At 50.3% G+C, this 20,690-nt stretch overlaps 1 protein-coding gene across 1 annotated transcript in view; it reads right to left on the bottom strand.

The window, feature by feature from the left end:
* Nucleotides 1-3,824: 3,824 nt before the first annotated feature.
* RAD54L2 (RAD54 like 2) overlaps nt 3,825-20,690 on the bottom strand; it is a 53,781-nt gene continuing 36,915 nt past the window's right edge. Inside the window, exons 6-23 of the mRNA XM_050904499.1 lie at nt 19,821-19,952; nt 18,215-18,447; nt 17,541-17,717; nt 17,127-17,260; nt 15,638-15,834; nt 14,766-15,108; nt 12,900-13,077; nt 12,030-12,281; nt 11,289-11,407; nt 10,864-10,979; nt 9,738-9,837; nt 9,190-9,395; nt 7,727-7,902; nt 6,778-6,974; nt 6,467-6,663; nt 5,897-5,986; nt 5,220-5,312; nt 3,825-5,000 (exon numbers count right to left, since the gene is read on the bottom strand). Of these exons, the coding sequence (XP_050760456.1) occupies nt 4,015-5,000; nt 5,220-5,312; nt 5,897-5,986; nt 6,467-6,663; nt 6,778-6,974; nt 7,727-7,902; nt 9,190-9,395; nt 9,738-9,837; nt 10,864-10,979; nt 11,289-11,407; nt 12,030-12,281; nt 12,900-13,077; nt 14,766-15,108; nt 15,638-15,834; nt 17,127-17,260; nt 17,541-17,717; nt 18,215-18,447; nt 19,821-19,952 (3,926 nt within the window). The 3' untranslated portion in view covers nt 3,825-4,014. The remainder of the gene's footprint in view (nt 5,001-5,219; nt 5,313-5,896; nt 5,987-6,466; nt 6,664-6,777; nt 6,975-7,726; nt 7,903-9,189; nt 9,396-9,737; nt 9,838-10,863; nt 10,980-11,288; nt 11,408-12,029; nt 12,282-12,899; nt 13,078-14,765; nt 15,109-15,637; nt 15,835-17,126; nt 17,261-17,540; nt 17,718-18,214; nt 18,448-19,820; nt 19,953-20,690) is intronic.

Raw genomic sequence — 20,690 nt, 5'->3', positions numbered from 1 at the left:
GCATCCACCCCACCAACCTCCCAGGCACTCCGGGGGGCCAATGTGCAGCAGATCCTGCCCAAGATGGGCCAGGCTGGGCTGCGTTGCCCCCACCCCGCAGCCCCCCATGATACCCTGAGAGCCACGCCAGCGGAGGGGCAACAAGACCACCAAGACCGGGGCACACAGCAGCCACAGCCCTCCCCATGCCCGCGGCATTATGTCCCGCAGCGGTACCCAGCCTTCGCCCGACTGTCCCCAGGAGTGGAAACCTCCCACCTCAGGGAAGGGCTGAGGGCTGGGTGCCGATGCGGAGGGCCGCTGGCTGTGCCCGAGGCCCCTGCGGCTCTGCCCCAGCCTCGGGGCTGTGCTCAGAAATCTTCCTTAGTGTCCAAAAACCTCAGCAGAGAGTCCTGCACTGCTGTCCTCAGTGTCACCCGCAGCCCCGCCACGCACTGGCAGCTGTTCCGTCAGGTCATTTGGAGACAGAAATTCAGTAGCAAAAGAAAAATTTAACCCGTGCAGGGAAAGTCCCTGTTTCAGGCTCAGGAAAACCAAGACGGGACCCTCTGCAGCAGAACCAGGTGCTGAAGAGGAGAAAAGTCTGGGGAGGGCAGATGAGGGGGAGAGGGAGTCCCACGGGAGAGGAGTTTTAGGGCTCAGAGAGGTCCCCCACTCGGAAAGCCCCTGGATAACCCGCATGCCCTCACGGCTTCTGTGGGGTGGAGGAAATCCTTCCCACAGCACCGTGGGAGAGCAGGTGCCTCCGGTCACCTTGGAGCAGCCCCAGTCGCTGCCAGCCCCCACGGGAGCCCCATGGTCAGGGCGTCTCGGCTGTGTCTGCAAACCACCTCTCAGCCGAGGCTCTGACGGGGCCCAGGGGACCCGGCCCCTGGTTAAGGGGGTGCTCACGGCTGGTACACCACCCCGCCGTGCTCAGGGAGGGCGGCTGGGGCTCCCCTCAGGCACGCCTGGGCACCGTGCTGCAGCTGCCCGGAGCCACGGATGTTTGCCAGCGAGAGGAAGCCCGTCGCAGCGGGTCGCATCCGGGGGCAGCCGCACCACGGGAGGGTGGCGAGGCGTCTCCAAGCTGCCATGGCCACGCAGGAGCCAGGAAAGACCTCGCCCCGGTGCCAGGAGGTTAACGGCCAGCCTGTGGCACAAAGCGTGCGCCCTGCGGCAGCTGAGCACCAGCTGCCTCCAGCTCCTACGGCCACAGGGCTTGGGCTATGCCGGTGAACCATGGGAGGACATCAGACAGCAGCATGGGGATGCACCAGGGCCTGCTCAGGAAGCCCCGAGTGCTCTCCTGGAGAGGCAGGGAGCAGAGAAAATGGTGTGCAGTCACAGGTAACCGCATCCAGAGCCACAGTGCCAACTGCCCCCAGCCGAATCTTCATGCCTTGTCCCCGCACAGAGCCACAGAAAAGCCCCGCTCAGAGAGGACTTGGGAGGGTCCCAAGTCCCGGATGAACCCACTACCCTGACCACCACCAGTGAGGACTGGGGCTGCGGCAGGGCTCTGGTGAGGGTCTGCTCACGCTCCGGCCTCCCACACGCGCCCGCAGGTCTCAACACTTGCTACTCTCGACAAGGAAAGCCCTTGCCTAGGTCCATTCCCCAAATCCACCGGAAAACTGACAGCCTCACAGGGACGCAACGGACATCTGGGCAAGCGCGTCATACAATCAGTGTCACAGGGTTGTGCATGAGGTGGACACAGAGAGCACAGGAGGGCATGACTCACAGATGCAGCACTGTCAAGTCTTTGGAGAAACTTGCATGAACACCACCAGTTAATTTGCTTTGTTACTTTTGTGGGGGGGTTTGATTTTTATTTCCATGGTGCATCCAAAGACAAGTTGTCCAGCAGTTTGCTCAGAACCCCTCGGTTTTCAACTCCTAGGATATGTTAAAGAAGAAAGCACTATTTTAATGTTTGTTTTTTTAAAAAAATAATTAAAATAATTTGCATAGCTAAACTGTTGATCTAAGGCTTCTATGAATGGTGTGGTTATGTTTGACAGACAATGTCCATTAAACAGAGAAAGACACTAGGAAAGCCCCATAACATTTTTTATTATGTTTTTGTAACACATGCGTGCACACACCTCCCTCTCTCTCTCTCTCTCAGGAAGGGAGATCCCCATCTTCCAGTGCCCCTTTGATGGAGGATGTCAGGACATCCTGCCCTTTCCTACACCTAGTTGGTCCCAGCAAACACCAGTGACTGCAGCTTCCACAGCCGGAGAGGTTCCCTACAAGCTACCACCGGTCCAAGGTCCCGGCCACACTCCAGGGACATCCCACACAGGCGAGCACATCTCCTGCCTGGTGACACCCAGCTGTGACACAGAGGTTCGTGGATTTCAAATCTCCATCCTAACGCGTTCACACAGTCACACACACCAAGTCCAGCTGCGCTTGGGTAGCCCAGCCTCTCCTTAGGAGCCCTAGCACTGAGGCGAGCAGCCAGCGTGTTTGCTGTCGGGGCCAGGGCCAGCCGCTGCACGCGTGTGGCAGAGCAGGGCTGGGCCGGGCCGAGTGCTGCTCCCTGCATGGGGAAAGGTGCTTCCCCGGCAGGAACTCTGCCTTCCCAACTCCGCATGCCTCACAGCCCTCCTCCTCCTCACTGGGAATGAGTGCAGGAGGCTTCCACACGTGCTCCTCCACCTGCCCCAACACGACGAGAGGACTCCATCCTCCCTCCCGCTGCTGCAGAACAGCCGGAGCAGCTCCTCCCTGCTCTGGCACGATCCTCCGATGGGGCACATCCAGCCAACACGACACGGGTCAGCTACAGGCAACCTCCGCAGCTGGCCCTGCTTCTAGGCTATGCTTTGGTCAACCAGCTGCTTCTCCCCACACAGACAACCCAACAAGCAACCACTGCATGATGGAGGCCAGCATTTTATTTTTTTTTTTAATATGGAAATTAATTTAAAAGTAGAAAGAAAGAGTCCCCCAAACAATAAATATTACGCCTTCATGAAATAAATTAATGTAGAGGTTCTGTGCAGGGGGAAGTTGCTCCAATCACAGATTCAAAAGCAACCGGCACTGGGTCCAGTGTCCCCTCCCAACCTTCTCCACTGCTGGCACAGTGGAGAAGCAGCAGCGGGCCCACCTACCCTGGATCTCCTGGGCCACGGCGGGGCGAGACGTGGCTTTCACACAGCCTGGCAGGGCTGCGGAGCCGGGGAAGTCACCAGGATTCCCCTCCAATGGCCGCGGAGACGTCTGGGATTGCTCCACTCATCTGGCACACAGAACCACAGGACCAACCTACCTTGGACGGGGCCCTCCAGAAGGGCCCGGGGGAGTCCCCCGCCAGAGCCCTGCCCTCCTTGCGGCGGCAGGAGCCTGCCTGGAGCCCTCACACTAGTTTCATGTGAATTTGAAGAGGATGACAAATTGTTTGTGGGGTGTTTTGTTTCTTTTTTTCTTTTTTCTTTACATCAATCCCCCCCCACCCCCGCCCCAACATACACGACGTAGAAGCCCCCCACTCCCTCCCCACTAAAAACGCTTCGTCCCCAACCTCTGCTGGAGTCGCTCCCCCGGCCCACACCTCCCGGAGTGAGAGAAGTTCACAGATAAGGCAGTTCGTGTGAGAGGGAGCTCAGCCCTGCCAGCGGTCAAGCCCGTGCCTCCAGGCCTGAGAAGGGCAGTGACTCGCAACACCAAGCCTCCCCCTTCCAGACAAGACAGAGAACAGAGACAGACAGACAGAGCATGGGAGGGAGGCACTCCTACGGTTTGCATTGCTGCTTCCCTCCTCCCCTGGCTCTTGCTCCCCCGGCCCTTGCAGGTCCACTCTATAACCCTCCCATCCCCCAGCCCCTAATACATTTCAGATCCTTGACAGCTAAAAAACAACAAAACAAAACGAAAAGAACAAAACAACCCCCACGCCACACCCTTTGCATCCTTCTCCACCGGCTGCCGTGGCCCAGAGGGGAAATCCTGACTCCCAAAAAGGTCCTGCAACTTTTGCCTCCTGGCAGAGCTGAGACCGAGCAGGAGCTGGGCCCATTATTTCCCTGTGATCTCTATAACATCGTCGTCTTTGTCCTCGTCATTAGAGCTGCATCCCACCTCTGGAACCTCCTGGGGTTCAAACTGAGGCACCTGGGACCGAAGGAGGCCCCCGGCCGGGTAGCCCGAGTGAGGGGACATGTAGCCAGGGTAGGCAGATGCCATGCTCCTGGGAAGGCTGCTAGGCAAGACGGGGGCTGGGAAAGGAGCAAACATCCTGGGCTCGGGCAGGAGTGACTGCGTGAAGGGAAGCGAGTAATTGGGCAGCACCCCCGTCAGAGAAGGGTTTAGCATGAAAGAGGGGACGCTGGCGGTGGCTGAGGTAGCAGCAGAAGAGCTGGCGGTGCCGGCTGTCAGCAGAGGGTCAGTAGTCACAGGGAACACCAGAGGGTCTGGGAGTAAATTGGACAGCTGGTAATAAGAGGAGCCAGTGCCCATGTACAAGGAGTTTCCTTGTTGGGAGGCAAATGGATGGGTTAGGTTGTGGTTTAAAGAGACAGGAGGCATGGCGAACCCACCAGAGACGGGGTACCCGTGTTCGTACGGCTGCACGGACGATGGCAGCTGGCGCTTCTTCTGCTGCCTGCGGGCTTGCTCCTCCGGAGCCGACGGCGAGGTCGACTTGCGCTTGTTGCCCCGTAAGTCTAACACCGAGTGGGCATCGACGTGCTGGCTGGTGGCCGGCAGGGCTGAAGACACGGAGGGAGCCATGCAGTGAACCCCCACACGCTGCTCGGCTCCTCGGGCTGCTAAGCTGGGCGCGTTGTCCGTGCGGGCAGGGTGGCCTTGTGCTGCGTTGGTGCTGGGAGAGCTGTGCCGGGACTCCCGGGCAGCCGCTGCCTCCGCGTACTGCTGCAGCTCGCTGATGATCTCGGGGCTGTCAGGGGATATGGGCCGAGTGAGCTCCTCCGCGCTGGGGAGCTGCGGTGATGAGGCACTGTGTCTGCCATTGCTTGTGGACTCCAGTGAAGAGCTCTGGGAGCCTGGAAACAAGGAGATGGAGCAGGTGAGAAAGACAACCTTGGAGAAAAACCTGGGGGCCAAGAGGCAACAGTGGAAAGGAAGGTGGGGATATCACGGGGAGATTGTGGGGTCAGCTGTGAACACAGGCGTGATGGAACGCGGCCAGGGAACACCGCCCCAGACCCTCGGGTAGGAAAGCACGTGAGCAAGCCCCGCACAGAGCTCACAAGCCCCCCTACCTGAGGCAGCTGTCCGACGGTCTTCACTGCTCTTTGGCTTCCCAGTGGTCCGGATAGCAAAAATCCGCCCGTCGCTGGTCCGGATATACGTCCCTGGAACAGAGGCAGAACAACTTCATTCATGGTTTCCAGGCTCAGCTTAGGACCCTGGATCCGTGAGCCCGCGATGCTGCCTGGGCAGGAATAGGACAGCAGTGCTGCATAAGGCCAACCCACAGATCATGCAGGGAGATCAGTGGGGGGCTTCTGCCCCCTTCCTCACTCCTCACTTCCACCCCTTCAGCTTTCCTGGGTTGGAGTTCACCCCCTCCCAATGTGCTGCCAGCGAAAAATGTGGAACTTCATGCTTGGGACTAAGTTTGCTCTGGGAACACCAGGAAGTGTTTGGCTGCCCCAGTACACGCAGTGGGCGTTGTGAGAATGAGACACCCAGCCACAAAGTTCAACAGCTCCTCTCAGAGGCAGGAGCAGCCACAGCTGCAATAGCCCTGAAGCATCAGCTACAACAGCACACCCAAAGCATGGGCTGCAACAGAGCCACTGCAAAGTCGAGATCTTCTCCCCTTCTTGTTTCTTTTCCTCTCAAGGGACTGATTCATGCTTTTACATCCTTTTCTTTGCTAATTAGCATTGGCTAGGACCCTATCCACAAGTCTTACCAAGACAGAGAGACTTACCTTTTGTCCCTCGGATGATGTGGATGCTCTCACCAGCACTGATTCTTGCCTGTACATCAGTGGATGTGTTTGTACCCGGAATCACAATATCTGGCAGTGGGGGAACAAACAGAACAGTGTCTGTGAAATTACATGCCAGCCACAGTCAGGAGTGGGGAAATGCACCACCAAACCCCTTTGCTTGCAGTGCAGTTGTCTCTCCATGCGCCGTGCTAGAAACAAGCCCTGGATTTATTTCTGAGCAGCACAGGAAGTCAGCAGAGGCTGCAAGAATCAAAAGCCACGCTGCTCTGGCACAGTAACTCCCCTATCCCAACACAGACAATTGGCAACAGTATTGCAGGCCCTCTCACGAGGAGTTCACTCCCAACAACCCACCAGGCCCATGCCCCTTGCACACCTGCAGGGAAAGTCCTCCAGGTACAGGGGAACCACTCAAATGCAGAGAGGCAGTATCAGCGGCTCTGATGCCCGTCTGCCCACAGCCCATGTGGGCATCAACAACTCACTCTGTTCCTCAATTCACCATGGGCATCACAACTCAACTCACTGTGAGCAGCAGCAACTCACCTGTGGTGGTGACAATCTTCTGCACAAAGACACCAGCTCGCTGTAGATAGTTGATGGGGAAGTTGACAGCGGGGTTGGAACTTGAGGTCGATCCTGCACTGCCCATGGGGACATGCCGGGGCATCATAGGAATGGGGGTGGATTGAACTGGGCGGACGCTTGCCACCGGCTTGTCCTCACCCTTGAGGGCGGGTCGCCTAGTGAGGGAAGAGGGAGGAAAGTGCAGTGCCCCCACTGACAGGGCTAAGCGTTCTCTGCCCCCTCATTTCATGTCTACAGCACGGGAAGAAGGGGAAGAGGCAGGTACTCACCAGTTCCTCTGGCTAAAGGCAGGGATGCTCGTCAGACTCTGGTCACTGGCTGGGTAATACTGTGCGTAGGACGGCCGGGTGTAGGGGACGGATGCTCGCTTTTCCTCCTCATAGCTCTTCTTGGCTGCTTTCTTCTCTGCCTTGGTCAGCTTGTGCTCCTTCCGGTCGATCAGCAGTGATTCATGCTGAAAAGGCTCCTGCAACCCCACAGCACTGAGGTTGTGACACCAACACACCACAAGAGGGAACCAACATGCCCCAAATGGCAGCCACCTGGTCCCTGCATCAGCGCTGCCTCCATCCCAGGCTGGAGCAGGGAAGAGGGGAGTTGGGAGGCAGAGCTGGTCATGGCGAAGCATGTGTGGGGCAACGCTGTGGGCAAGGCTCAGCCTGAAGAGTCAGCTAAGCCATCGCTCACCATTGCTAAGCCTGCCTGGCCAAGGCCATCGCTTACCATGAGCACACAGCAAAACCCACAAGCCTGGGCGAAGAGCGCAAGCACGGAGCCTGCCAAGGCGTCACCCAGCCAGCAGAGTCCCATGGCACCCAGCCACAGGCCCACTCTGCAGCACCACCCTACCAGTAAAACTCTTCACAACACAGGCAAGTGCTGGCTGTCAGCTTTGTTTTAAAGCCACCCCCAGGAAGAGAGCTGGCAGCAAGCTGGGATATGCCACTGCCGCTTTGCCGTCCAGCACCAAGTTGAAGAAAGGGGTGCCCTACAACCTGCCCCCAAATCTGTCCAGGACAGGTGTGACTCTAAATGTGTAGAAGATATTGCAGGGAAGGGCAGGGCTCTTAGGGCCCTCTCTAGAGGATTTTTTACCTATTCCTACCAGCACACAGATGTGTCCTTCTTGGCACCATGTCCCCATCACACAGCCAGACTCCTCCAGACCTCCTCCTGCCTGTGCAGTGCTGTGCCAGCAAGAAAGCAGGTTGGTCTTACCTTGGTGATGAGGTGAGGATACTTGAGACAGGCTAATTGTAGAACAGACTCCTTCATCTTGCTTGGATTGAGGGAGAGCTGAGCAGGGTCGGATTCCTCTTCCACAAAATGCAGCAGGTTCTCCACCTCCCGTCGGGTGAAGTTCAGCACAGGGTTCAGATCATCCACCACCCGATCTGGAAAAGAGAGGGAACGGAGTGAGCGGAGAAGGGAAGAGATGGGTAGGGCTGCCTGCTGTCCTTCCTACACTCCTGTCCTAACAGAGCTCCCTCCTTGCAGTCTGCACAGTCCTCAGAAGCCTTCTGTAAATGTCAGGGCAGGGAGAAAAATCATCAGCCATGTTCAGAGATGAGCCTGTTTGACCAAGTCACGCTGACAAATGCCTTGTGCTCCAGACTGCACAGCATTGCAGCGCAGGTCACTGAGCTCCTGTCATGCAGGAACATGAAGCTAGCTACAGATGGTCCGCCACGTCACATCGCAAAGCTGAAAACATACAAGCCCTGGGACAGACCTGCAGCCACATCAGTACATGCCCTCCCACAAATCCCACCAAAAAGGCTCAAGTTGATAACCAGGTGCTGAAATTTGCAGAACTCTGTTGAGAAAAGCTCAGAAAAGCAGGCACAGTCCCTCCCTCACAAGAGCCTGAAAGTTTTCCTCGGACGTTCCTTCCTGCACACAGGGCAAATGGGAGCACATGGAGAAAACATGTATATCCAGGACTCCCCTGGGAGCCAAGCCAGCTGCCAGGGGACTCCACCTCGAGTGCAAGACAGCATACTGAGCTGATCATGCTAGGCTGCTGCCTCTGGAGTTGGGTTTCGAGACAAAGAAGGACACAGGCAGCAGAACTCTTTGGGTCACCACAACCCTCGCTGCATGCTGTACGAGAGCAGCTTGACAGCTGGCACAAGCCAGCACAAAAGATACTTTTGGTACAAGGGCAGGTCAGAACGGAATGAATTAATTATTCTTGGCTCCTAAGTAAGCACTATCAGTCAAAGGTATCAATATATATTTTAACGTTGCTATTTTTCCTCTCTTGCTGCTGGAGAAATGGAGGTACAGAGCTATTTAATAAGTAATGCCCAGTTTAAGACAAGTAATGCCCAGGGCACAGGGGAAAACAGGATGACCATCCCTCAAGTCTCCAGTCTCTTGTAGCAGCCAGGAGAGCAGCAGGGAAGGTAAATAGCACTGCACTGGACTGGTAGCACAACCCTGCTGCAGGATGCTATCTCTACAACCCCTACTGCTCTGCCATTAATTTCTTATGGGATCTCATATCACTGCCAACTCGTAAACATCAAACATAGCCCTAGGATAGTGTCCCTGTCACTTCTTTGGCTGTCTGACTTTCAACCTTAAAAAACGAAGTTACGAAAACCACAGAAACAGGACTTAAAGGAGCTAAAAGGAGTGAAAGCCAAGAGTGGAGTGCCGTGTCCATCCACACTTACCTGACATGCCCTGCTTGGAGATCTGACGGTCATAGATCTTCTTCTCAAGGGTATAATCAGAAACCAGTCTGTAAATGTGGCACGGCTTCTTCTGCCCATAGCGGTACACTCGGCACACGGCCTGGGCGTCATGGCATGGGTTCCAAGAAGCATCAAACACCACCACTCTGTTTGCTCCAATGAGGTTGACACCCAAACACCCAGCACTGGAAATTAAAGGCAAATTTCAAATTGCTGCCTTGGCCAATTTTCAAAGTCCTAGACAGGGACAGCCATCATAGCCAAGAGTCCATGAGGTGTCTATGGAAAGTTCCCTCCAGTCATACAGGCAACTTCAAACCCATGTTTGGTTTCCAAGACTGTTGTTAAGTTGTTGCAGAGGACTAAGGCTAAAATCCTACACCCCTAGGAATTCAGAAGCAGATGGCACTATCATCCCATAGTGTCTTGAGAGCACGTTACAAAGGAAGTTAAGAACTGAAAAACCATGTGCATACAGAGCATCAGTGTGAGTCCTCCACTGTGCCTTTCTGCTCCAGCCAACTTACCGTGTGGACAAAAGGAAGAGCCAAACAGAGGTGTTGCTGGGGTCATTGAACTGGTTAATCAGTCGTTCCCTTTCCGAGGCAGAGGTGCTGCCATCCAGTCCTGAGAAGGAAATTAAGGACACATTTAAAAGCTCTGTATGTTTGGGGGAATCCCATCAGAACAAAACCACTTCCCAAACACTGAGCTTTGGCACTGGTTCCCAACCAGTTCTAGGTCTTCCTCAAGTCATGCACTCCAGGACTTCAACAGGACCACTCTGTACCTCTAATTTACCCAGCCAGGCAGGTGCAATGCAGCCAGCCAGGTTGGGATTTGTTCAACTGAAAGATCAAGCAAAACATTACTCAAGCTTGGCAAGGCCAAGACTGGGAGTGCTACAACCTACCTAGCCCATTGAGGCTCCGTATTAGGCAAGACAGACAGCAAGCAAGAGCAGCAGGCACAAAGGCCTCACGTATGCTGGAAGCGTGAGGAACCAAGAGAAAGCAAAATTGTGAAAGCCTTTGGCAAAACCCCATAGACTGGATGTGAGCACAGAGAGTACTGATCTAAAGGAGTGCAGGGGGGTGTCACGTCTCTGTTCCTGGGCAGCAGCTTGCTTCTGGCAGCTCTGCAAAAATCAGGAACACCATAACCACCGCTCCTCTCAGTCCTGGCCTGTAAAGTAGCCACACAAAGCAACAACCCATGCCAGAACAAGATTTAAAGCTGGGGAAGAGGGGAGGAGGAATTCACAGCCCCGAGCTAGTGAAAGCATTCCACAGTGATTCTGGTTTGGGAAGCAAGATCTAGAAAATAGCCAAACAGGAAGCAAAAAGTATCTTTTACAACTTAAAAAAGCACTAGCGTGTAAGTGAGATGTTAAAGATGTCTAACATCTTCTGAGTAAGATGTCAAAAGGAGGATTTAGAAATTATCAGTTAGTTGCTATCAAACTGACACTGTCTTCCCAAGCAACTAAAGTAAGAACAATCTGAAAGAGACTTCATGAGAGGAATGCTTCAGAAGAGCATTTTCACACCCAGGGACAACTACAAGAAGATGGTGGGTGACTTTCAGGCATTAGTCCGTCACAGAGGATCAAACAGTGTCACACCAAAAGAGAGGAGGATTGGCTGCACTCACTGTAATAGTTGATGTTTCGGACCCAGTTGTGAACTCCTCCGTCTGAGCCTGGAGGACTCGGCATTGGTCTCTTTGCCAAAAACTCTTCAATGACGGATAACGTGGACAAGCTCTGGCTGCAAAACCAAGATCTCTGTTCAGGAGAAAGCCCCCACAGCAGCAAAAGTGGAGCATCAGAACTCTTCCCAAACCATGACAGCATTGACGGTTGTCAAACCCTGTTTGTGGCAGCACACCTCTCACTAGTAAACTTGATAGTGGCAGAAGTATAAAATCCATGGAGGAAAACCAGGATCTAATACAACAAAGGAGAAAAGGGGAACTGCCACACCACTCACCCTGTGTAACAACCTCCTAGTACTAGGAGGGGTTCAACTACTCCAGCATTTAGTGACTGTAGGATCAGCTGTTGACACTTTGCTTACCTGAAGACCAAGATCTTGTCTCCAAGCTTCACACTTTCCTCAATTAGGTGGAACAGTAACACCATCTTGGGTGAGTTCTCCAAGACTCCCGTCTGGTAATTACACAAGATGTCTTTGGCCTACCGAGAAACGGGAGACTATTACAGGTGGAGTTGGTCATTCCCTGTTTAGTTCAACAATCCTGTCTCAAGGTGAGAGAAATAAGTCATTGCAGAGAGGTTATATACATCCAGCCAGGTTGAGGTGACAATGTTACTCCCAACTACTGCTGCCACCTCCCATTTCAGAAGCTCCAAATGAAAAACTTCTTGGAGTACGGATGAATGAGCATCCTCTTAACCTCTCATGACTACCTACTCTGTCTCAAGACCTCTCCTCCAGCCCACTAGATTTACCACCATCTTATTTAGATTAAACTTCACCCTAACACCTTTTTTAGAATAATAAGTCCACAGCCTGTTTGGTCAGACTAAAACAATGGTATAAAAGAGTGCTGCCTGCACTCCTGCCTCATGAGAGTCCCCAAACCCCTACCCAGCGTCATGCAGACAAGCTTATCAAGATACTCCGTGGTAGAGAAAACGTAAGAGAAATCCCCAACTCTTAAAACAGAGGAGTCTTTTCTTTGCTCTACTTCAGAAAACTGCCCTAACAAAAAGAGGTACAGTCTTTCAGAGTAAGTATCTAGCCTATGTTTATCATAACTCTCCAAATGAAGAGTTCTCCAGCAGCGGTACTCACCCACTCATAAGTAACGACCTGATTTGCTCTCTCCTGAAAAGGGTTGAAGCCAACGCTCTGAAGGAACTTGCTATTGGTAGCTTCTCCAATTGGTGATGCCAATGCATTGCTCTCTGTTTTGACTTTAATTCCCTGAGGCTGGCAGCGGGAATTAGTACTTGCTGTGCCAAGGTCATCCACATCCAAATCCTGCTCGTTTGCCAGATTCTCCTTTTGCAGAGCTTCATACAACACATCTGGATGGTTCCAGATCTGAAGGGGTAAGAAAAGAAAGTGGTTAGGCCTGCGCTGGCCTGCTGCTTGCCCATGATTGTGGACTGAAAGCCGCCACAGCTATTCAAAGGAAAGAACTAATACTTCGATCATCTCCTCACCATCCCCACATGGAACTGTAAGGCACTGCAGAGAAAACCAGTCTGACTGCATTAAGGTAGTGAAAATAGAAAACATGACTCTGCCATGACACAAGGTACAAACCATCTTAACCAAGGCTCTCCTGACTTTAAAACTGCCCAATTCTCTCCTTGAGAACAAAACAGAAGGCCACTGTGCACTCCACACAGCACAAACGCAGAGGAAGCTGCTTGTTTGCATTGCAGCAGGTAAATGTTTAAGGTATCAGCCCAGTACTGATGGCTGGTGGTTCAGCTGATTGCTGCAGGTTTCTTGCACAAATTTGAAAAAGACGTTTAACATCCCTGCACCCCCGTTCTGGAAGTGGGGATTAACAATGCTGCTGGGCCATTGCAGGGCACTCTGGGGAGAGAAGATGTGCCTGGCCAACCACACTTTTACCTCCTGTTTTGACTCATATTCCTGCCTTTCCCTTACATACTAGAATATTTCTTTGCATCTCCTGCCAAAACCTACCTTACAACAGACACAGAAAGCTTTCAGTGGGTTCAGTCCCAGCCAGCCACTGTTGCCTGCATCTCGGAACCGGTTCATGAACTCTGTATAAAGGGCCCGCTGGATCTTTGATAGACGTACCAAAATGACGTGTTCTTCCTTAGATGGGAGCTGAACCTTCAGCACATTGTGCCCTCGCCTGTGGAGGAAATAAAGAGAGATAAATAGAGGGAAGGGAATTTCCCCATCTGATGTCTCTGTGGCTGCCTGTAGGGTAAGATTTTGACTTCTTGCCCACCTGGCTGCAGGGAGAAAGACCTCTAGTTGCATGCTTCTGTAATGCACGACACTTCTGAGATACTCTCCCTGCAGCCAAATACCAACTGTAAGCACAGTTACAGAGATCTCAAATGTTACAATCTTCTAGCACAGGTCACAGTGTTAAGAGGGTGATGAAAGTCCTGTTTTCCATGGCAGTTGAAAAACAGAAGACCCAAGGTCTCTTTTTAGCCCTGCCAATGACTAATATGCTCCATCCAAATCACTGGTCCAGCATCTTAGAACCCTCATCTGAGAAACAAAGCTGATTTGTTTCCAGAGTGGTGGAGACACTGTCACTTTTCATAACTGAGGGTTCATGAAACACTTTCAGATCCTTGGGTAGAGGATGCCAAAAAGCGCACATCCAAATTAACTATTAAGACATCAAAATAAACCTGCAGTCACTCTGGTGCAGTTAGAGGTGTTGTTCTCCATTATCAGAGTCCGTGGTACCAAAGCAAACCAACTTTATTTCAACCCCCAAGGCAAAACAGAGCCATAAGGACCACTTTGCAGTTGACAGATTGAACAAGACAGAGATTCTGAGAGAAATATGGAGCTGCTAACCTAAGAATCTCCTCTGTGGTCTTCTCTGTATCCCTAAGATCCTCCCACAAAGACAGATAAGGTACCTGTTTAAAACTCAAGCCTAAGAAGCTGGATCAATGGGCTGAGGCCAATTGTATGAGATTCAACAAGGCTAAGTGGCGGGTCCTGCACTTGGGTCAGTGCAACAACCCCATGCAACGCTACAGGTGTGGGGAAGAGTGGCTGGAAAGCTGCCCAGCAGAAAAGGACCTGGGGGTGTTGGTTGACAGCTGGCTGAATATGAGCCGGCAGTGTGCCCAGGTGGCCAAGAAGGCCAAGAGCATCCTGGCTTGTATCAGAAATAGTGTGGCCAGCAGGACTAGGGAAATGATCGTCCCCCTGTACTTGGCACTGGTGAGGCCGCACCTCGAATACTGTGTTCATTTTTGGGCCCCTCGCTACAAGACAGACATTGAGGTGCTGGAGCGCATCCAAAGAGGAGCAATGAAGCTGGTGAAGGGTCTAGAGCACAAGTCCTGTGAGGAGCGGCTGAGGGAACTGGGGCTGTTTAGTCTGGAGAAAAGGCTGAGGGGAGATCTTATTGCTCTCCACAACTACCTGAAAGGAGATTGTAGTGAGGTGGGTGTTGGTCTCTTCCCAGGTAACAAGTGATAGGATGAGAAGAAACGGCCTCAAGTTGCACCAGGGGAGGTTTAGATTGGATATTAGGAAAAATTTCTTCACCGAAAGGGTTGTCAAGCACTGGAACAGGCTGCCCAGGGAAGTGGTTGAGTCACCATCTCTGGAGGTATTTGAAAGACGTGTAGATTTGGTGCTTAGGGACATGGTTTAGCGGTGGACTTGATAGTGTTAGGTTAACAGTTGGACTTGATGATCTTAAGTGTCTTTTCAACCTAAATGATTCTATAAGGAAGCAAGACTAGCTGTACTGCATAAACTCAGCAAACAAGCAGGCTAATTTGGGAAGAAGGAGCTGTTTGCACAGACTACACTGTTAAGAACTCCTTGTGGACTCACCGCTGCACAAAGCCTTCCAGCAGGCTATGCAGGACATGACTGCGATACCTCATGAGACGGACATCTTGAGGGGTGCTGTCAATACACTGCCCATTCAGGATAGGGCGCTCAAACATGTTGCTGAATTCCTGCCGTGAGCCTAGAAAGTCAGGTCGGACAAAGTCTACCATGCACCAATACTCAATGAGGTTGTTCTGGAGCGGGTAGCCAGTCAGCACCACCCGCCGGCGGGAGCGGATGTTCTTCAGGGCCTGCGAAGTGCTGGCATGGCAGTTCTTTATCCGGTGTCCCTCATCACAAATAACCACATCTGGGCCAGGGCGAGACAAAGCTTTCTCAATCCCTGAGGACAAGGAACATTAAGTGTTAGTTAGAGATGAATAAGACAAAGTTCTGGTTGTATATGGTCACCAACTTCACAAAAAGAAAAAGAGGGGTAGTTCTGAAAGACAAAAAAAGCAGTATTCATGGGTGGCAGAGAGTAAGGCTGATTCAGGAAATAAAATGTGACCAGACACTAGCTCCGATTTAGCATAATGTGGTAACGATCAGACATAACTGTCCCTTGATTTCTGCTCAATGACCTGCATTACATCAAGTTGGGTGTCTTGCATTAGATCAGACTGGCAAATCTCACACAGACAAACCCCCAAGTTCAGTGTCCTGACTTCCATGCTTACTTGCAGCTATTGCAAGAAACAAAAGACTCAAAGCTCAACAACCTTCAGTCTCCAAAGACACAATCCTGCCCAGCAAAGTTTGATCACATCAGCGATGCTAAAAGCAAGTTATAGGTTGTTTCCCTGTGCTGCCAAAGTTGATAGCCAGCTGGACAACAGGATCACATTCTCTCTCGCGGACTGGCCTCCCACCTTTCAGAAGCTCTTGCTGCCGGTCTTCCTCATCCAAGTCAATAATGACAGGGCCAGCTTGTTTCTTTGTTTTCTTCTTCCTGCCAGTGGCAAAGGACTTCTTCAGTGAGAGGAGACGGTACATCTCATATCCCATCAGCAGCACACCACCTTCTATCACCCAGTCATTCACCACCTTTGCACGCGCAGCTGTTGTCCTGCAAAACAAACAAACAAATCAACCAAACAAACTGTAAACTTTCTCTCCAGTTTCAGCTTGAACCACTGGATTGGAGTCTGCTGGGAAAAAAGACTCATTCAATTAATTGAAGCACTTTCTCGCATCAAACCAGAGACAGGAATACAAGGAAGTTTCTTTAGGAGACGATCTGGTACGGAGGAAAAGAAAAAAGCCTTTTTATGTGCCATGGGTAGCAGGGTTGAGAATGACAAATCCTTAAAGGAACTGAGCTGTAGAAGTTTGTCATGTACAAAAGCATATCAAACTTGAGAGCATCCTTTTTAAAGAGCTGTTGAGGATACTGCCTCTGCAAAAACCATTTTCAGAACAAGCTGCTAATGCACGTGGTTGTAATCGTCTAGTCGTTTATCCCTTGTTGTTGTCTCTTCCAATGCTAGTGTCCCTCAATTATTCCTTCCCTGCTAGCCTACTTAGAATTGGTTCAGATCAAGACGCTGTCCTCGCTCAATCCACCCAGAGCACATCAGATCCCATCCAATAGTAAACACATGCCTGGAGTAGCATCAGCAGATTCAAAGTACATTCCACCCAGAAGGTGAAGACCTCAACAGATAAGTGTATAAGCCGATGAACTGAGAGTTCCCTAGGACCACTACACTGTCCTGATCCATGCAAGAAAAATGACCCAGAAAGAAGCAGAGATTCACGAGCCAAGAATACACTCCACACCAGGCTGTAACTGCAATCACTGATCTCTTCTTTCTGGACAAGGAGGTTTTGTATAACTTGCCAGAATCCCTCAAGGACAACACAATTCACAGAAAGTCACAGTGTCAGGTAGAGGAATCCCTAAGTGTGTGAAAAATCTCAGGGGAAAAAAACAACCCACATTTAAAATACAAGAGACACGTGGTATAGGGGGCACATGCCTCAGGAATCCCAGGACACTGACAGAACTAGCAGTGTACCACCAGAAACAAACCATAGCACTTCTGCTCCTCTCTCTAGAAGTAGCTCTGTCTCTGGAACTGGGTTCTGGATCTCAGCATACATGGAAGAACAGAAAGGTGCGTCAGCAGTGTGAGAAGGAAGTATAAGATATAAATATTGAATGAAAGAGACAGTAAATCTCTCACAGGTACCAAAATCCTCCCCTCAAGACAGCATCCACAACAAATGCAGAGTGGGAAAGATCTGGGAGCTGAGGGCACAGAATTAGCCCAAACTAAACAGTCTGCAACAGCAATTCTGATAACAGTTCCGTAAGACGCAGTCCAAGAGCTTAAAAGGGCTTTTACTGGCACCTACTTGTGTTCATCATTCAGGATGTGGACTTTGAAGGTGCGGGGCTGGACCTCTTTGGAGTTATAATCAGCAGGAAGGTTTTCAGGTGCTGGGAGCCACATGTTGAATTCTGCTAGCCAGTTTTGGAGCGTATTCACCTGAAAAAGTTAGCCATGGAAGGATTAAAAACCCAGTTGAGTCACTTGGGATTTTAAGAGCGAAAATGAGAATAGGGAATGACACCCAGCTGTGCCCAGACAGAAGGAGCAGACCACAGCAGGGAAACTCAGGGACACAGGGAATGAAAGAGGGAGAAGAGCAGCAAGGGTATGACAGAGCTTGACGTGTGACGGGACACTAATTGATCTTCTCTACGCAAAGAAAGAAGTAGTGCAAGGAAGCCCCTCAGCCAGCCCTTCACGTGGCTACTTACAGGACAATGGCAAGAACAGTCTTTGCCTCCGTGTGCCGAAAAAGTACGTCCAAGAAAGAGATGACCTGTATGGTCTTGCCCAGGCCCATGCTATGTGCTAAAATACATCCAAAGCCACTGCTGGTTTTAAATCTCTCCAAGGACTCGACCAAGTTGTCATACAGGAATCGGATTCCACCAATCTAGACAGAAAAGTAGAAAAGGTATTAGAATGGTGGAAGAAAAAAACAAGATGGGTATGTATTTACAGAGTGGCAAGCACATTAGGATTGCATAAACCATGAAAATATAAAGGGGATGTTTCAAGTTCACTACAGTAGTCTAATCTAGGGAAGGCTCAGAAAGTCAATATTTTTAGATACTCATAAAAATTCCTGAGAATATAACAATAACTCAAAATTCATTTGTAGCCAGAGAATCTGAATTGGGGTTGATTAGTTTGTTTATAAATATAATTCTATTTTTAAAATGTTCATCTAAATATACAAAGGTCTGATGATAACAATAGCCAAAGTTATACATAGCCCTGGCCTTCCTTTAATTTGTCCTTATCATTTGACTGTCCACAACAGCCACCACCACAACCAGACTGGTCACAGAGCTCACCAAAGAAGTTCTGCTGAGATTACAAGGCAAGCTTGCCTGAACTCATTGCATTTTCGAGGCTAATAAAGCCTACCTGATGAGGTTTTACTGCACGTGCAAGCTGGGGAGCCAGGAAAATGTCCTCCTCATTTGGTGGATGATTTATGTTGACAATGACTTGCCCCAGAGCATCTGACTGATTTAAGGCATCATTCACATGAGAGCCACTGCTCTCTTCACTGCCATCCTCCTCCCCTTCATTGCCAGAGTCACTGCTGTCCACAATTTGCAGGGCATCATCCTCTCCTGAACTCAGCTCAATCACTTCTGTAAGTAACCAAAACAGGAGAGAATAAGGGTAAAGGTTAACTTGACATCAGGGTTTATCATGCATGGAAAAAAAATCGTGTAAGGAAAATAAGATTAGCACCTTTTGCAACTCCACACTGGCCAAATGACCTACTCTGAACAAGCAGGCACAATACAGGCACATATCAGGCCTCTCAGATCAGCATATAAAAGCATGAGTTTCCCTGAGTTTCCCTATGTTTCAGAGAACATTAATTTGGGCTGATCCAAACAGAACATGAGACAGTTTCTGTAAGTGTTTTATGTTCTCTTAATTCCCAAACCCAGTGTCCTGGTTTCGGCTGGGATAGAGTTAATTTTCTTCTTAGTAGCTGGTACAGTGCTGTGTTTTGGATTTAGTGTGAGAATACTGTTGATAACACACTGATGTTTTAGTTGTTGCTAAGTAGCACTTATCTTAAGTTAAGGATTTTTCAGTTTCCCATGCTCTGCCAGCAAGCAGGTGTGCAAGAAGCTGGGGGGACAGGTGGCCAAGTGGCCAGGACAGCTGACCCGAACTAGCCAAAGGGATATTCCATACCACAGAACATCATGCCCAGTATATAAACTGGGGGGAGTTGGCCAGGAGGGGCGGATCGCTGCTTGGGCATCGGTCAGCAGGTGGAGAGCAATTGCATTGTGCATAACTTTTTTTTTTTCCCCCCTCTTTTTTTTGTTATATTCCTTTTCATTACTATTATTATATTTCATTATTATTATTGTTAGTATTATATTTTACTTTAGTTATTGAACCATTCTTATCTCAACCCATGAGTTTTACCTTCTTTCCTGATTCTCCTCCGCATCCCACTGGGAGCGGGGTCGGGGGGAAGTGAGGGAGCGGCTGCATGGTGCTTAGCTGCTGGCTGGGGTTAAACCACGACACCCAGACATGCATTTTATCTGTTGATACAATGTCTAAGGATCACCAAGGAAATCAGGCAGAAGTACTCTACTGGAGTGGTAATAAAGGAGTCAGGTTAGATCCATTTGGGACAGGGGACACAAAAACCACTTTCAGTTGCAGATCTGAATACTTAGGATGCTCCTTTTATACACAGCAGATGATGCCGCATCTCCTGTAAGCATTCTTCAGCAGAGCACTAAGCAAAATTAAGTGCATTTATAAAGCAGAAGTAAACACAAGTTCACAAGAGTGCCTGATAGGCCATTTTATAAATGTCAGTTTAGAACTCAAAGGCCAGAACTGGCCATATATTTGGAAACCAACAGGCCTACAAAAATCTGAAGTGATTCACTACTGGAGCATCTGACTAGATGAAAACAGGAGACTTGTGGCTAAATAAACAGCATATTGTGAAAAGACCAGGCTGAGGCAATCGGTCACTTACCATCTTTAATGCTATTCTTTCCTTTAGCATCATCTTCACTGCCACTGCTGGTACTATCTAGGCAGATCACTTCCTCAGCCAGGACCTGAGGGGGGAGCTGGGTAGCCTCTGCTGTTCTGAAAACGATGTCCCCTACAAACATAAATTACAAACAATAAGTAATTCATAATAATGGGGAAGGAGACAAAACTGTTCAGAAACCAGACAGTATTTCCTTCCACTTTTGCTCCCATAACTTAGCCCTGGAATTTCCCATAACAGACTCTCACTGTCTACAATACTGCTATGACTCAGCTTCCTGGGTCACAATCTCCTCCTTTCTCAATATGCCGAAACAATAGCCCATTGCTGATGGCACCCTCTCTACTGCATGCCCTGGCTGGTGCAAACTGACCATGCAACATGCTAAAGTCCCTTTTTCTTTCTTATTCTCTTTTTGGGGGGGTCTCAGAAGTAAAAGCTGTTTTTCTTCCAGCAAAGAAAGTACCAGCTGCTGAAGGGATGATGACTGCCCTTTGTCAGTAGGGACACTGTAATAATTACATCCCACATATCATAAACAACTTTTGCTGATCAAGACCATTTGTATGTTTAAGTATTGCCATGTGGGGAGAGAGGCTAGCTAACAGGGCCAAATAAGCACCGCTGCAGTGACTCAGCAAGCAACAACGTTCTTCTGGGGCTGCAACCTACTCTGCAACAGTTAAAGTGTTTTAAATAGCTCTTATTCCTTCCCCTCCATGTAAAAATGTTTTGAACACTTGCACTTAAGGGAGAATATACATTCTCTCAAGAGGCAAAGTCAACTCAAGAACTTCTTACCCCCGACACAACTTCCAACTGCACTTCTCTGCCCTTTACACCAGTCTG

This window comes from Gymnogyps californianus, chromosome 13, assembly GCF_018139145.2.
Source record: "Gymnogyps californianus isolate 813 chromosome 13, ASM1813914v2, whole genome shotgun sequence".
NCBI classification, from domain to species: Eukaryota; Metazoa; Chordata; class Aves; order Accipitriformes; family Cathartidae; genus Gymnogyps; species Gymnogyps californianus.
This window is presented reverse-complemented; position numbering and strand designations above follow the sequence as displayed.